This window comes from Ascaphus truei, unplaced genomic scaffold (assembly GCF_040206685.1).
Source record: "Ascaphus truei isolate aAscTru1 unplaced genomic scaffold, aAscTru1.hap1 HAP1_SCAFFOLD_807, whole genome shotgun sequence".
Lineage (NCBI taxonomy): Eukaryota > Metazoa > Chordata > Amphibia > Anura > Ascaphidae > Ascaphus > Ascaphus truei.
Window position 1 is genome coordinate 62,287 of NW_027457142.1, and position 17,209 is coordinate 79,495.

General features: G+C 47.2%; 1 protein-coding gene across 1 annotated transcript in view; it reads left to right on the forward strand.

Moving 5' to 3' along the window:
• Positions 1–7,031: 7,031 nt before the first annotated feature.
• Positions 7,032–17,209, forward strand: part of LOC142486293 (unconventional myosin-IXb-like) — a 37,232-nt gene continuing 27,054 nt past the window's right edge. The window contains exon 1 of the mRNA XM_075584919.1: positions 7,032–7,240. Within this exon, the coding sequence (XP_075441034.1) occupies positions 7,032–7,240 (209 nt within the window). The remainder of the gene's footprint in view (positions 7,241–17,209) is intronic.

Below are 17,209 nucleotides of genomic sequence, written 5' to 3' on the forward strand. Positions count from 1 at the left end.
ACACATAATCTCCCCCCTCCCCCCACACACATACACTCTCCCCCCCACACACACACTCTCCCCACACACATCTCCCCCCCACACACTCCCCCCCCACACACACACTCTCCCCCCCACACACACACTCCCCCCACACACACACTCCCTCCCACACACACACTCCCCCACACACACTCCCCCCCCACACACTCTCCCCCCCCCCACACACACACACTTTCCCTCCCCCCCACACACACACTCTTCCCCCTCCACACACACACTCTCCCCCCCATACAAACACACTCTCCCCCCCACACACACTCCCCCCCCACACACTCTCCCCCCCCACACACAACTTCCCCGCCCCCACACACAGACTCTACCCCCACACACACACACTCCCCCCTGCACACTCCCCCCCACACACTCCCCCCCACACACACACGCTCTCCCCCCACACACTATCCCCCCCACACACACACTCACTCTCCCTCCTCCCCACACACACACTCTCCCTCCCCCCCACACACTCTCCCTCCCCCCCCCCACACACACTCTCCCTCCCCCCCCCACTCACACACAAAGTTGTTGGCCGCATGTGCCCGCGGGCCGCGAGTTTGACATGCTTGTTCTACGAGGACCTATACAGTGGAGAAAAAGTGGCACATAATGGAATGACAAAAATGGCTCTGAGGGAGTTCCTGACGAGCTCGGGCCTGCCAAAACTGAATAGGTTGGACAGAGAGTACCTAGGTGCAGATTCTACAATTGAGGAATTAACACAGGTCATAGAGGAGCTGAAGCCGTCAAAGGATTCGGGTCCAGGTGGCTTTTCAGGCCTCTAATATAAGAAATTCCTTAAACATCTGGCCCCCTGTTTGCTCCAGATGTTTAATGCAGTCTTTGCGGGGGCCTCATTCCCGGAACGGATGCTCCAAGTGTCTATCACAGTAATACACAAACCAGGTATAGATCCGCTAGATTGTAAAAGTTATAGCTAATATAACTAACTAGCTGAGAGACCCGGCGTTGCCCGGGATGTAATGTTCCCGTTCCTCTCTCTCCTCCCCCCTCTCTCTGTTTGTCCCCCATTCACATCAATCCAGTCCCCCCCTCCCTCCCTCCTTTACAGCTTCATGTAGCGTGTGTGCGTCAGTCACTGTGTGTTTGCTCGCGCGTCAGTGAGTCTGAGGCAGAAACACAAACACACACAGACTGACTGACGCACACACAGTCAGTGTGTGCCTCAGTCAGTGTGTGCGTGCGTCAGTCAGGGTTTGTGTGCGCGTCAGTCAGTGTGTGCGTGCGTGCGGCAGTCAGTGTGTGCGCGGGGGGCGTCAAAGGCAGGGGGGGGCGTCAAAGGGAGGGGGGGGCGTCAAAGGGAGGGGGGGTCGTCAAAGGGAGGGGGGGGCGTCAAAGGGAGGGGGGGGGCGTCAAAGGGAGGGGGGGGGCGTCAAAGGGAGGGGGGGCGTCAAAGGGAGGGGGGGGGCGTCAAAGGGAGGGGGGGGCGTCAAAGGGAGGGGGGGGCGTCAAAGGGAGGGGGGGTCGTCAAAGGGAGGGGGGGGGGCGTCAAAGGGAGGGGGGGGGCGTCAAAGGGAGGGGGGGGGCGTCAAAGGGAGGGGGGGCGTCAAAGGGAGGGGGGGGGCGTCAAAGGGAGGGGGGGGCGTCAAAGGGAGGGGGGGGCGTCAAAGGGAGGGGGGGCGTCAAAGGGAGGGGGGGGCGTCAAAGGGAGGGGGGGGGCGTCAAAGGCATGGATTCCTCCCCCTGCATTTCCTGCAGTGGACAGGAGGGGGGGGGCAGTGGACAGGAGGGGGGGGCAGTGGACAGGAGGGGGGGGGCAGTGGACAGGAGGGGGGGGCAGTGGACAGGAGGGGGGGCAGTGGACAGGAGGGGGGGGGGCAGTGGACAGGAGGGGGGGGGCAGTGGACAGGAGGGGGGGGGCAGTGGACAGGAGGGGGGGGCAGTGGACAGGAGGGGGGGGCAGTGGACAGGATGGGGGGGCAGTGGACAGGAGGGGGGGGGCAGTGGACAGGAGGGGGGGGGGGCAGTGGACAGGAGGGGGGGGCAGTGGACAGGAGGGGGGGGGCAGTGGACAGGAGGGGGGGGGCAGTGGACAGGAGGGGGGGCAGTGGACAGGAGGGGGGGGGCAGTGGACAGGAGGGGGGGGGCAGTGGACAGGAGGGGGGGGGCAGTGGACAGAAGGGGGGACAGGAGGGGGGACGCAGTGGACAGGAGGGGGGACGCAGTGGACAGGAGGGGGGCGCAGTGGACAGGAGGGGGGGGCAGTGGATAGGAGGGGGGGGCAGTGGACAGTGACACACACACACACACACACACACACACACACACCTCAGTTGATGCGCCCTTTCTCAGTTCCGTTTGGTGCCGGAGGTGGGGAGCGACACCTACCTGTACTTCCGGGCGCCGCCACCGTCTGACTCGGCGCCGCGAGGGAGGAAGGGGGTCCGCCATCTTACGCGCCGCGTGGCTGCTGCGGGAAGCGAGGTGATTTGGAGTGGGGAGGGGGGAGAGGTGATTTGGAGCGGGGAGAGGTGATTTGGAGCGGTGAGGGGGAGAGGTGATTTGGAGCGGTGAGGGGGGAGAGGTGATGCCGCTGGGGAGGGGGAGAGGTGATTTGGAGCGGGGAGGGGGAGAGGTGATGCCGCTGGGGAGGGGGAGAGGTGATGCCGCTGGGGAGGGGGAAGAGGTGATGCCGCTGGGGAGGGGGAAGAGGTGATGCCGCTGGGGAGGGGGAAGAGGTGATGCCGCTGGGGAGCGGGGAGAGGTGATTTGGAGCGGGGAGAGGTGATTTGGAGCGGGGAGAGGTGATTTGGAGCGGGGAGAGGTGATTTGGAGCGGGGAGAGGTGATTTGGAGCGGTGAGGGGGGAGAGGTGATGCCGCTGGGGAGGGGGGAGAGGTGATTTGGGGAGGGGGAGAGGTGATGCCGCTGGGGAGGGGGGAGAGGTGATTTGGGGAGGGGGGAGAGGTGATTTGGAGCGGGGAGGGGGAGAGGTGATGCCGCTGGGGAGGGGGGAGAGGTGATTTGGAGCGGGGAGAGGTGTGTGTGTGTGTGTGTGTGTTTTTTTTTTTTTTTTTTTGTACCTTTGGCCCGTCACTCCGCCTCAGGCCAATGAGAGGTGTGGGGGGCGGGCCAAGGGGGTGGTGTGAGTGTGTGAGGCCAATGAGAGGTGTGCGGGGGCGGGCGGGCCAAGGGACCAATGAGATTGCCGCTAGGGACACCGGACATCCAGACAGGCAGGCAAACATACAGTGCTTTCACTAATATAGTATATAAGATACTTTTTACCCAGGAGCAGGAGGAGGGGGCCAGTCTCTGTATGAAATTCGAGCACAAACTGTTCAAGGATCTCTGCCTTGGTACGCTGTTCTGGTTGTATCCACAAGTGGTGGGCTATGGCCCAGGGTCTGTCTCTGTGTATTTGACTGTCCGGACCACTGCCGGTAGGTCTCCGGGGTGAGGCCTAGATGATCCAGAATGGCAGCCTTTAGTCTCTGATAGTCCGTGGCCTCGTCTGCCGGTAGAGCCTGGTTGGCTGCCTGCGTTTCTCCTATGAGGTTTGGAGCCAAAGTCGTTACCCAGCGACCAACTGTCCAGCCCTGGGCAGTGGCTACCCTTTTAAAAGAGAAGAGGAAAGCCTCTGGGTCTTCTGTTGGCTTTATTTTAGGCAGCATCACCAGCGATTTATTTGGAATCTATGGTCTGACTGAGACTGCACCTGGAGCCAGCATGTGGAGGAGCTTTTCTGTTTGCTGAGCCTGCTTGCTGGTGCAGGAACTGAGAAAACATTTCCTCCATTTTTTTAATGTGTGCCCTTTGGATGCATGGGCCATCCAAGATCCCACTTCGCACCACCTGTGGCAGGACGGCTTCGCAATAGGGTCAGTAGGAGTCCCAACCAGTGAGTAAGGCTTTTAACTCCAGTGGTTTATTTTCCACAATCAAATAAACATTAGGCACACTGTCCCTTTAAGGCAAACAAACCATAAAATAAAACCCTACTCCATTAGGGGACTAACTATACAGAAGGTCCCTATCTCTCCTCTGGGTAGCTAGCCTACTTCCAGGTTAAACAAGATTATGCAAATATCTGCAGTGAAAATATATAAAGTCCTTATCTGTGTTTGGGGAGCTTTGTCCCTAGAGAGTCCAAGTAATCCCTTCTGGATACTGCAACAGCAGCTTTAATTCCTCTGCAGGGTTAGGAGGCTGGTTACTAGTAGACAGGGCTGTGTCCAGCAGGCTTGTCTCAGCTTGTGGCAAACCTCTGTCTGGGGGAGCAGAACCTCCGGCGTACTTCCTGGTTTGGAAAAGTCTCTCTCCCTTCCTGCTCAGGTCTGGCATCTTATACAGCTGCCTGACAGCTACCTTAACTCAGCCCTGATGCCCAGGTATCTCTGTGTTAACCCTCTGACTGGTGGTTTCAGACGTCAGAGGTATGTTTCCCATGCATAATTGACAGCGAATGACTTCACCCTGTCACAATCATCCTCCTTCAGAGCTTTTTCAGGATGGTCATGGACAGGAAAGCCTTCCTGAGAATGAAACTCGCTGCTGTGAGCATACAGATGAGGTCAACACCCTAGTGTTAGCTGGATGACCGCTGCACCCTGCATAGAGCACAATCCGAGGCCTAACCCAGGGGTGCGCAAACTGGGGGGCACAACATTTTCAGAGTGCGGCGCTTAGAAGCCCCATGCTCTTCCCCACAACATTTAAATTAAATGCCGGGGGAGAGCGCGAGGCCTCTGTAAGGCTCTTACTTTGTCTCCGGCGGCTTCTTGTGGGTGCAGACAAAGCTTGCTTACCCCTGGCTTAAACCTTTCACTGTCAGGGAACAATGTGTTGCAGGCATCTCCGGCAGTGAAAGGATTAATCATACTACGTATTCAAACCTTGTTTTTTTTGTTTGTTTTGTTTTTCCCTGTATATAGTTTAAAAAATAAATTATATTAAAAAAACACGGATTGCTCTTTCCAACACGGTTTTTATTTTTAAAATCTGATGCTTTGTTCAGGAGATAGAAGCTTATGCAATATTAAGTGTCTGGGAGGTTAAAATAGAGCTCTCCCCAGGGCCCAGTGCTGTATAAAGTTTACCATGGTAACATCTGAAGCAAGAGATTAATGGAGACATAATTTCTAACTGTAGCCAGGTCCCCTCTGGCTCCCCGGTTCCCCGCCATCTCTCCTCTTAACTCCGCTGCTGCCGTGTGGTTGCGGGTGGCGGCGAGCTCGCCAGCGGCCCCTCTGCAGGGTGCCGCCATGTTGGATTGGTGCATACGCATGCGCAAAGGCTCGCGCAGAAAGTGCGTGGCGGCCATTGAAGGGTTGCACATGCGCAGTGGAGTGAGCGCACATGGCGGCCCATAGGTGCTTAGGGGCAGGAGTACCACACGACGCCAGGGAGCCAATCGCTCGGCTAGGTCTCCTGCAGGAGATACTATTTTGTGGCTGGAATAGGAAGTGTCAGTAAGTGCTGGGACAGGACAGGGGTAGGAGGTATGTGAACAGGGGTCTGTGACCCTCTGCTCTAGGCCAGATTCCCCCTAGGCCCCAGCTAGGCCCCGGCTCCACCAATTAGTTTGTAGCTGCTACAGGGACAGGCCCTTAGGTAGGGACCCTGCCCCACTAGCTAGTAAATAGATCAGGGACACAGCTGGGACCTGGGACCAGATCACTCCTGCTGACAAAGACTGTCATCAAGGTGGGACACTCCAGCGGGAAACCACCCCACGCGGAGGCAGACTCGTTGCGGAGGCTATCGTTGGATCAACGCATCCCTTGTCTGTTCAGTCGGCGCGTCAGGTTGCTGGAGCACCCGGCAGGTACCTTACAGAACGTGCACCAACTGTACTACACTCCATTTAGTGGGCCGCGCAGTCACACACATTGGGGTGGGTGTGGGACCTTGTGGGACTGGGATTCTCTGGACACAGTGTGTGTTACACGGTGGTGGGGTACAGCCGTGTGAGGCGTGTGGCAGTTGTATCTTTAGTCACATAGAGTTATAAGGTATTATAGAGTATAAGATATGTTACAGTAAAGGCCTTTCTATTTTACATTGTGTGTGTTCATTGTTTGGGTCCTGTGAGGGGCTCCTCCCACTACGTTGGGATCCCTCTCAGGTGGAGGCGCTGCACCAAGGTTGTAAGTATATCACCCTAGGCTCCCCGTGGCAGAGGCTTAAGACCCTGTGAGCCAACAGGTAAAGGGCAGCACCAGTAGCCATCTTGTTTACGGGGAAACAGGGCTACATAACACTTAAAAGATTTTTTTAAAGAGCAGAACCTGCTGAGGCAGCGAAATACTAACATTTATCATATTTATCCTGATCAGTCCCTAAAAAACCTCCCTGAGAGCCTCGGTAACCACATTGGGACTCTATGGAATAGATTATATAGTCAGTTTAGTTTATATCAATGTCTGTTATTTCAGCGTTTAACGTATATAATGTGTTTATATTAACCAGCAGCCAATAAGTGGCTAATAGGGCTATTGGCCATTACTATGGGGGAGTGAGGCTTGTGGGGGAGCCCGTGTTGGGGGTAGGGGCCTCGGTAAGTGCCAGTGACATACCAAATAAGACATAAGTGAACTCTAAAGGTTAATGGACATAGGTGGGAGTTCAAAGATTGATCCGCTTTTGAGATCTCATGAGTATCTGCAGAGATTTCTGAGGTTTTCTTAGGATCTTTAATATAAAAGGGTGTTGGAGACCCGGGTACAATATCCCACATTGTAGAGTCCCACCTATTCCTGAGCCACCATATGCCTTTTGTCACAGAATGCCGTGACGGTCGCCATGGTCTTGATCATCTTTACAAAAAATGCATCTTTAGAATGTTCCGTGGCTGGAACTTCACTGCATTTCAAACACTAACATTTCAGGGATGAGACCTCAAACTTTGATAACTCATAACTGGTGCCTGCTTCTTCTGCGATAAGGAGCTGCCTCTGTTACCAAATTGCTTTAAGACCACTTTGGCAGTGTGTGGGTTAGCGCGCAGCATCCATTGCTCCATGCCTGGATATGGCGACCTGCTGCTTTGCCATGTGTGTGCCTCTGCAGACACGCTGGAGGTCGTTCCGTGTAAGACGGCAGCTGGACCACAGGCAGAGTGCCGTGGCGTTTATCCACGCTTTGTGGAGGGGATGCAGCCAGCGACGGAGGTACAGGAGACACATTCAAGATATCACGCTGCTCCAGGCCCTGTGCAGAGGCTACTTGCAGCGACGGAGGTACGGGGGGGGGAGGGATGGGGACGGACATGGGGGGCAGTGGTTTTAAAGCAGTAATGTGCTCTTCTCACCGTGAAATCTAACCGCCTTCTCTCATTTTTAGCATTGCTGCGGTTTGCAGCAACCCCGCTCATTAAGAAAAAAAATTGAATTTTGTAAATATGAGTTGCCGAAAATTTGTCTCGTGGGGAGATTAAAATGGCTGCAATCCACTAAGAGTAGCATCTGTTGCATACACATATACATATACATATACATATATATATATATATATATATATATATATATATATATATAGATATATACATATATATATACATACATATATATAAAACAACTGTAAATATTACTGTATGTTCATTTGCATGTCTTAGACAGGTCTGCAACCCTTGCTGCAGTGGAAGCGCTGTATGCTGGGCGATAATGGGGAAAGACAGGGTTGCAGACCTGTCTAAGACATGCAAATGAACATACAGTAATATTTACAGTTGCTTTATGCTTTACTGTGGAGGGTTTTTGTCACTTTTTTTACCCACCATAACCTTAATAATAGTGGTGATTACCTAGTCTAGTCTCAAACCTGCTTAGCCATTAAGACCAACCTCACACTGATGATACCCATCAAGGTTGAAACATGTCTGTGAGTGGGTTTAATGGCTTTGCATCTCATCCCAGCCTCTGTCTAAAAGCTGTGTTTAAAACAGCATGCATTGGCTTGAGGATTTGCTTGTGTAATACGAGCTTGAGACAAAAGGTGGCACTGAGTGTTCATTTGCATGTCATTTCCCAGTATCCCTTGCTGCAGTGGAAGCGCTGTATGCTGGGCGACAATGGGGAAAGACAGGGTTGCAGACCTGTCTAAGACATGCAAATGAACATACAGTAATATTTACAGTTGCTGTATGCTTTACTGTGGAGGGTTTTTGTCACTTTTTTTTACCCACCATAACCTTAATAATAGTGGTGATTACATATATATATATATCTGTATGAATGTATATATAATAGTCTGATTTCTGATTAGCTAAGCTTGTTGACTACTGTACCTGTGTGTACTCCGATGTATCATCCACGATGTAACATTAATGAAAAGAAAGAAATGGCGGGTGAGCAATGTCCGCCACCATTCACCCACATTAAGAAGGCAGGTGTTGCCATGGTAACAGATTATGCCGGTGAAATATGGTAATAAACAGATGCAAACTCGGCAGAAAATCAAGATTTAGTTGAAATGAAACATTAGAGATTAACACGGCAGGAGCTGCCAAGGTGTCATTTTTTGTGACTTACTACCTGTGTTATGTTCTATGGGATGTTACACATTCGTCCATCAAGTTCAACCTACGCTAAATGTGGATGACAGATACTTTATCCTATAACCCTATTTACAGTATATTGATCCATAGAAAGGCAAACAAAAAACCCCAGTAAAATATCATCTAATGATATCTCATTAGGGGAAAAATAAGTCCATTCCTGACTCCAAGAATTGGCAATCACATTACTCCCTGGATCAACATCTTTCCCATGTAAACTTATTTGGTATATCCCTGTATTTCCTTTCTAAAAAGATGTCCAACCTTTTTTTTACACATCTATTGTATCTGCCATCACAGTCTCCATGGGTAATGAATTCCACATTTTCAAAATTATCATATCCCCTCTTAGCTGCCTCTTTTCTAATGTAAAAAAATCGAATTTAGCTAGCCTCTCCTCATAAATCAGATTATTTGTCCCATGTATTAATTTGGTGGCTCTTCTCTGCACTTTCTCCAATTTATAATGTCTTTTCTAAGGACTGGTGCCTACAATTGTACTCCATATTTAAGGTGTGGTCTTACTAATGCTTTGTAAAGGGGCATAATTATATTTACTTCCCTTAAATCCATTGGCCATTTATTGTAAGATAAGATCTTGTTTGCCTTTGCAGTTACTGCATGACTTTGGGCACTATTGCTGTACACTATTTTGTACATTAACCTCTTGTGTGGAACCGTATCAAAGCCTATGCAAAATCTAAGTAGATCACAATAATTTAGTATTTTCTATAAATACTTTTTAGTGTAATTTTCAATCCCCAATATAATAGTGGTTGGATGGTAATGTTAATATAATATCCGTCTTACCAGGTACAAGGAGATGGTGTCTGAGAAGAGGAGACAGGAAGCCCTTGAACGAGAAGAGGAGCATAAATGGAGACCTGACAACTCTGATGGAATGCAGAAGGCAGAAGAAGAGGAGAAAGGAGGGAGAAGGCAGAACGAGGTGGGGCAGGGGGAAGCAGAGGTGATGCCCGAGGAGAATCCAGGGGAGAGCCTAGAGAGCAAGGAGAAGCTGACAGAGTAAGGACCTGCAGATATGTGGCATATCGGTCTGTGTGTACTTGTATCTGTATGATTCACTTATCAGAGAGAGTGACTGAGCATGGACTTCCCTTCCATCCATTGCCCATTTATTGTAAGATAAGATCTTGTTTGCCTTTGCAGTTACTGCATGACTTTGGGCACTATTGCTGTGTACAAGCACTCCTAAATCCTTCTCCATCAAGGATTCCCCCAATTTATCCCCATTTAATTTGCAAGTCTCCTGTTTATTCTTGTTTCTCAAATGCATAACCTTACATTTATCTGTATTAAACCTCATCTGCCATTTACCTGCCCAAGTTTCCAGTCTCCCCAAGTCCTTCTGGAGAGAAATTACACCCTGCTCTGATTCTACTACCTTACACAATTTAGTATCATCAGCAAAGATTAAGACTTTGCTCTCGATGCCAACCTCAAGGTCATTAACAAACAAGTTAAAAAGCAGGGGTCCTAGTACCGATCCCTGAGGTACTCCACTCACGACTTTAGCCCAACCTGAAAAAGTTCCATTTACGACAACTCTATGTTGTGTATCCTTCAACCAGTTTTCAATCCAGGTGCAAATATTTTTAGAGTCCAATTTGCTTTATTTTGTACATTAACCTCTTGTGTGGAACCGTATCAAAGCCTATGCAAAATCTAAGTAGATCACAATAATTTTATATTTTCTATAAATACTTTTTAGTGTAATTTTCAATCCCCAATATAATAGTGGTTGGATGGTAATGTTAATATAATATCCGTCTTACCAGGTACAAGGAGATGGTGTCTGAGAAGAGCAGACAGGAAGCCCTTGAACGAGAAGAGGAGCATAAATGGAGACATGACAACTCCGATGGAGTGCAGAAGGCAGAAGAAGAGGAGAAAGGAGGGAGAAGGCAGAACGAGGTGGGGCAGGGGGAAGCAGAGGTGATGCCCGAGAAGGAGAATCCAGGGGAGAGCCTAGAGAGCAAGGAGAAGCTGACAGAGTAAGGACCTGCAGATATGTGGCATATCGGTCTGTGTGTACTTGTATCTGTATGATTCACTTATCAGAGAGAGTGACTGAGCATGGACTTCCCTTCCATCCATTGCCCATTTATTGTAAGATAAGATCTTGTTTGCCTTTGCAGTTACTGCATGACTTTGGGCACTATTGCTGTGTACAAGCACTCCTAAATCCTTCTCCATCAAGGATTCCCCCAATTTATCCCCATTTAATTTGCAAGTCTCCTGTTTATTCTTGTTTCTCAAATGCATAACCTTACATTTATCTGTATTAAACCTCATCTGCCATTTACCTGCCCAAGTTTCCAGTCTCCCCAAGTCCTTCTGGAGAGAAATTACATCCTGCTCTGATTCTACTACCTTACACAATTTAGTATCATCAGCAAAGATTGAGACTTTGCTCTCGATGCCAACCTCAAGGTCATTAACAAACAAGTTAAAAAGCAGGGGTCCCAGTACCGATCCCTGAGGTACTCCACTCACGACTTTAGCCCAACCTGAAAAAGTTCCATTTATGACAACTCTATGTTGTGTATCCTTCAACCAGTTTTCAATCCAGGTGCAAATATTTTTAGAGTCCAATTTGCTTTATTTTGTACATTAACCTCTTGTGTGGAACCGTATCAAAGCCTATGCAAAATCTAAGTAGATCACAATAATTTTGTATTTTCTATAAATACTTTTTAGTGTAATTTTCAATCCCCAATATAATAGTGGTTGGATGGTAATGTTAATATAATATCCGTCTTACCAGGTACAAGGAGATGGTGTCTGAGAAGAGCAGACAGGAAGCCCTTGAACGAGAAGAGGAGCATAAATGGAGACATGACAACTCCGATGGAGTGCAGAAGGCAGAAGAAGAGGAGAAAGGAGGGAGAAGGCAGAACGAGGTGGGGCAGGGGGAAGCAGAGGTGATGCCCGAGAAGGAGAATCCAGGGGAGAGCCTAGAGAGCAAGGAGAAGCTGACAGAGTAAGGACCTGCAGATATGTGGCATATCGGTCTGTGTGTACTTGTATCTGTATGATTCACTTATCAGAGAGAGTGACTGAGCATGGACTTCCCTTCCATCCATTGCCCATTTATTGTAAGATAAGATCTTGTTTGCCTTTGCAGTTACTGCATGACTTTGGGCACTATTGCTGTGTACAAGCACTCCTAAATCCTTCTCCATCAAGGATTCCCCCAATTTATCCCCATTTAATTTGCAAGTCTCCTGTTTATTCTTGTTTCTCAAATGCATAACCTTACATTTATCTGTATTAAACCTCATCTGCCATTTACCTGCCCAAGTTTCCAGTCTCCCCAAGTCCTTCTGGAGAGAAATTACATCCTGCTCTGATTCTACTACCTTACACAATTTAGTATCATCAGCAAAGATTGAGACTTTGCTCTCGATGCCAACCTCAAGGTCATTAACAAACAAGTTAAAAAGCAGGGGTCCCAGTACCGATCCCTGAGGTACTCCACTCACGACTTTAGCCCAACCTGAAAAAGTTCCATTTATGACAACTCTATGTTGTGTATCCTTCAACCAGTTTTCAATCCAGGTGCAAATATTTTTAGAGTCCAATTTGCTTTATTTTGTACATTAACCTCTTGTGTGGAACCGTATCAAAGCCTATGCAAAATCTAAGTAGATCACAATAATTTTGTATTTTCTATAAATACTTTTTAGTGTAATTTTCAATCCCCAATATAATAGTGGTTGGATGGTAATGTTAATATAATATCCGTCTTACCAGGTACAAGGAGATGGTGTCTGAGAAGAGCAGACAGGAAGCCCTTGAACGAGAAGAGGAGCATAAATGGAGACATGACAACTCCGATGGAGTGCAGAAGGCAGAAGAAGAGGAGAAAGGAGGGAGAAGGCAGAACGAGGTGGGGCAGGGGGAAGCAGAGGTGATGCCCGAGAAGGAGAATCCAGGGGAGAGCCTAGAGAGCAAGGAGAAGCTGACAGAGTAAGGACCTGCAGATATGTGGCATATCGGTCTGTGTGTACTTGTATCTGTATGATTCACTTATCAGAGAGAGTGACTGAGCATGGACTTCCCTTCCATCCATTGCCCATTTATTGTAAGATAAGATCTTGTTTGCCTTTGCAGTTACTGCATGACTTTGGGCACTATTGCTGTGTACAAGCACTCCTAAATCCTTCTCCATCAAGGATTCCCCCAATTTATCCCCATTTAATTTAGCAAGTCTCCTGTTTATTCTTGTTTCTCAAATGCATAACCTTACATTTATCTGTATTAAACCTCATCTGCCATTTACCTGCCCAAGTTTCCAGTCTCCCCAAGTCCTTCTGGAGAGAAATTACATCCTGCTCTGATTCTACTACCTTACACAATTTAGTATCATCAGCAAAGATTGAGACTTTGCTCTCGATGCCAACCTCAAGGTCATTAACAAACAAGTTAAAAAGCAGGGGTCCCAGTACCGATCCCTGAGGTACTCCACTCACGACTTTAGCCCAACCTGAAAAAGTTCCATTTATGACAACTCTATGTTGTGTATCCTTCAACCAGTTTTCAATCCAGGTGCAAATATTTTTAGAGTCCAATTTGCTTTATTTTGTACATTAACCTCTTGTGTGGAACCGTATCAAAGCCTATGCAAAATCTAAGTAGATCACAATAATTTTGTATTTTCTATAAATACTTTTTAGTGTAATTTTCAATCCCCAATATAATAGTGGTTGGATGGTAATGTTAATATAATATCCGTCTTACCAGGTACAAGGAGATGGTGTCTGAGAAGAGCAGACAGGAAGCCCTTGAACGAGAAGAGGAGCATAAATGGAGACATGACAACTCCGATGGAGTGCAGAAGGCAGAAGAAGAGGAGAAAGGAGGGAGAAGGCAGAACGAGGTGGGGCAGGGGGAAGCAGAGGTGATGCCCGAGAAGGAGAATCCAGGGGAGAGCCTAGAGAGCAAGGAGAAGCTGACAGAGTAAGGACCTGCAGATATGTGGCATATCGGTCTGTGTGTACTTGTATCTGTATGATTCACTTATCAGAGAGAGTGACTGAGCATGGACTTCCCTTCCATCCATTGCCCATTTATTGTAAGATAAGATCTTGTTTGCCTTTGCAGTTACTGCATGACTTTGGGCACTATTGCTGTGTACAAGCACTCCTAAATCCTTCTCCATCAAGGATTCCCCCAATTTATCCCCATTTAATTTGCAAGTCTCCTGTTTATTCTTGTTTCTCAAATGCATAACCTTACATTTATCTGTATTAAACCTCATCTGCCATTTACCTGCCCAAGTTTCCAGTCTCCCCAAGTCCTTCTGGAGAGAAATTACATCCTGCTCTGATTCTACTACCTTACACAATTTAGTATCATCAGCAAAGATTAAGACTTTGCTCTCGATGCCAACCTCAAGGTCATTAACAAACAAGTTAAAAAGCAGGGGTCCTAGTACCGATCCCTGAGGTACTCCACTCACGACTTTAGCCCAACCTGAAAAAGTTCCATTTACGACAACTCTATGTTGTGTATCCTTCAACCAGTTTTCAATCCAGGTGCAAATATTTTTAGAGTCCAATTTGCTTTATTTTGTACATTAACCTCTTGTGTGGAACCGTATCAAAGCCTATGCAAAATCTAAGTAGATCACAATAATTTTGTATTTTCTATAAATACTTTTTAGTGTAATTTTCAATCCCCAATATAATAGTGATTGGATGGTAATGTTAATATAATATCCGTCTTACCAGGTACAAGGAGATGGTGTCTGAGAAGAGCAGACAGGAAGCCCTTGAACGAGAAGAGGAGCATAAATGGAGACATGACAACTCCGATGGAGTGCAGAAGGCAAAAGAAGAGGAGAAAGGAGGGAGAAGGCAGAACGAGGTGGGGCAGGGGGAAGCAGAGGTGATGCCCGAGAAGGAGAATCCAGGGGAGAGCCTAGAGAGCAAGGAGAAGCTGACAGAGTAAGGACCTGCAGATATGTGGCATATCGGTCTGTGTGTACTTGTATCTGTATGATTCACTTATCAGAGAGAGTGACTGAGCATGGACTTCCCTTCCATCCATTGCCCATTTATTGTAAGATAAGATCTTGTTTGCCTTTGCAGTTACTGCATGACTTTGGGCACTATTGCTGTGTACAAGCACTCCTAAATCCTTCTCCATCAAGGATTCCCCCAATTTATCCCCATTTAATTTGCAAGTCTCCTGTTTATTCTTGTTTCTCAAATGCATAACCTTACATTTATCTGTATTAAACCTCATCTGCCATTTACCTGCCCAAGTTTCCAGTCTCCCCAAGTCCTTCTGGAGAGAAAGTACATCCTGCTCTGATTCTACTACCTTACACAATTTAGTATCATCAGCAAAGATTAAGACTTTGCTCTCGATGCCAACCTCAAGGTCATTAACAAACAAGTTAAAAAGCAGGGGTCCTAGTACCGATCCCTGAGGTACTCCACTCACGACTTTAGCCCAACCTGAAAAAGTTCCATTTACGACAACTCTATGTTGTGTATCCTTCAACCAGTTTTCAATCCAGGTGCAAATATTTTTAGAGTCCAATTTGCTTTATTTTGTACATTAACCTCTTGTGTGGAACCGTATCAAAGCCTATGCAAAATCTAAGTAGATCACAATAATTAAGTATTTTCTATAAATACTTTTTAGTGTAATTTTCAATCCCCAATATAATAGTGGTTGGATGGTAATGTTAATATAATATCCGTCTTACCAGGTACAAGGAGATGGTGTCTGAGAAGAGCAGACAGGAAGCCCTTGAACGAGAAGAGGAGCATAAATGGAGACATGACAACTCCGATGGAGTGCAGAAGGCAGAAGAAGAGGAGAAAGGAGGGAGAAGGCAGAACGAGGTGGGGCAGGGGGAAGCAGAGGTGATGCCCGAGAAGGAGAATCCAGGGGAGAGCCTAGAGAGCAAGGAGAAGCTGACAGAGTAAGGACCTGCAGATATGTGGCATATCGGTCTGTGTGTACTTGTATCTGTATGATTCACTTATCAGAGAGAGTGACTGAGCATGGACTTCCCTTCCATCCATTGCCCATTTATTGTAAGATAAGATCTTGTTTGCCTTTGCAGTTACTGCATGACTTTGGGCACTATTGCTGTGTACAAGCACTCCTAAATCCTTCTCCATCAAGGATTCCCCCAATTTATCCCCATTTAATTTGCAAGTCTCCTGTTTATTCTTGTTTCTCAAATGCATAACCTTACATTTATCTGTATTAAACCTCATCTGCCATTTACCTGCCCAAGTTTCCAGTCTCCCCAAGTCCTTCTGGAGAGAAATTACATCCTGCTCTGATTCTACTACCTTACACAATTTAGTATCATCAGCAAAGATTAAGACTTTGCTCTCGATGCCAACCTCAAGGTCATTAACAAACAAGTTAAAAAGCAGGGGTCCTAGTACCGATCCCTGAGGTACTCCACTCACGACTTTAGCCCAACCTGAAAAAGTTCCATTTACGACAACTCTATGTTGTGTATCCTTCAACCAGTTTTCAATCCAGGTGCAAATATTTTTAGAGTCCAATTTGCTTTATTTTGTACATTAACCTCTTGTGTGGAACCGTATCAAAGCCTATGCAAAATCTAAGTAGATCACAATAATTTTGTATTTTCTATAAATACTTTTTAGTGTAATTTTCAATCCCCAATATAATAGTGGTTGGATGGTAATGTTAATATAATATCCGTCTTACCAGGTACAAGGAGATGGTGTCTGAGAAGAGCAGACAGGAAGCCCTTGAACGAGAAGAGGAGCATAAATGGAGACATGACAACTCCGATGGAGTGCAGAAGGCAGAAGAAGAGGAGAAAGGAGGGAGAAGGCAGAACGAGGTGGGGCAGGGGGAAGCAGAGGTGATGCCCGAGAAGGAGAATCCAGGGGAGAGCCTAGAGAGCAAGGAGAAGCTGACAGAGTAAGGACCTGCAGATATGTGGCATATCGGTCTGTGTGTACTTGTATCTGTATGATTCACTTATCAGAGAGAGTGACTGAGCATGGACTTCCCTTCCATCCATTGCCCATTTATTGTAAGATAAGATCTTGTTTGCCTTTGCAGTTACTGCATGACTTTGGGCACTATTGCTGTGTACAAGCACTCCTAAATCCTTCTCCATCAAGGATTCCACCAATTTATCCCCATTTAATTTGCAAGTCTCCTGTTTATTCTTGTTTCTCAAATGCATAACCTTACATTTATCTGTATTAAACCTCATCTGCCATTTACCTGCCCAAGTTTCCAGTCTCCCCAAGTCCTTCTGGAGAGAAATTACATCCTGCTCTGATTCTACTACCTTACACAATTTAGTATCATCAGCAAAGATTAAGACTTTGCTCTCGATGCCAACCTCAAGGTCATTAACAAACAAGTTAAAAAGCAGGGGTCCTAGTACCGATCCCTGAGGTACTCCACTCACGACTTTAGCCCAACCTGAAAAAGTTCCATTTACGACAACTCTATGTTGTGTATCCTTCAACCAGTTTTCAATCCAGGTGCAAATATTTTTAGAGTCCAATTTGCTTTATTTTGTACATTAACCTCTTGTGTGGAACCGTATCAAAGCCTATGCAAAATCTAAGTAGATCACAATAATTTAGTATTTTCTATAAATACTTTT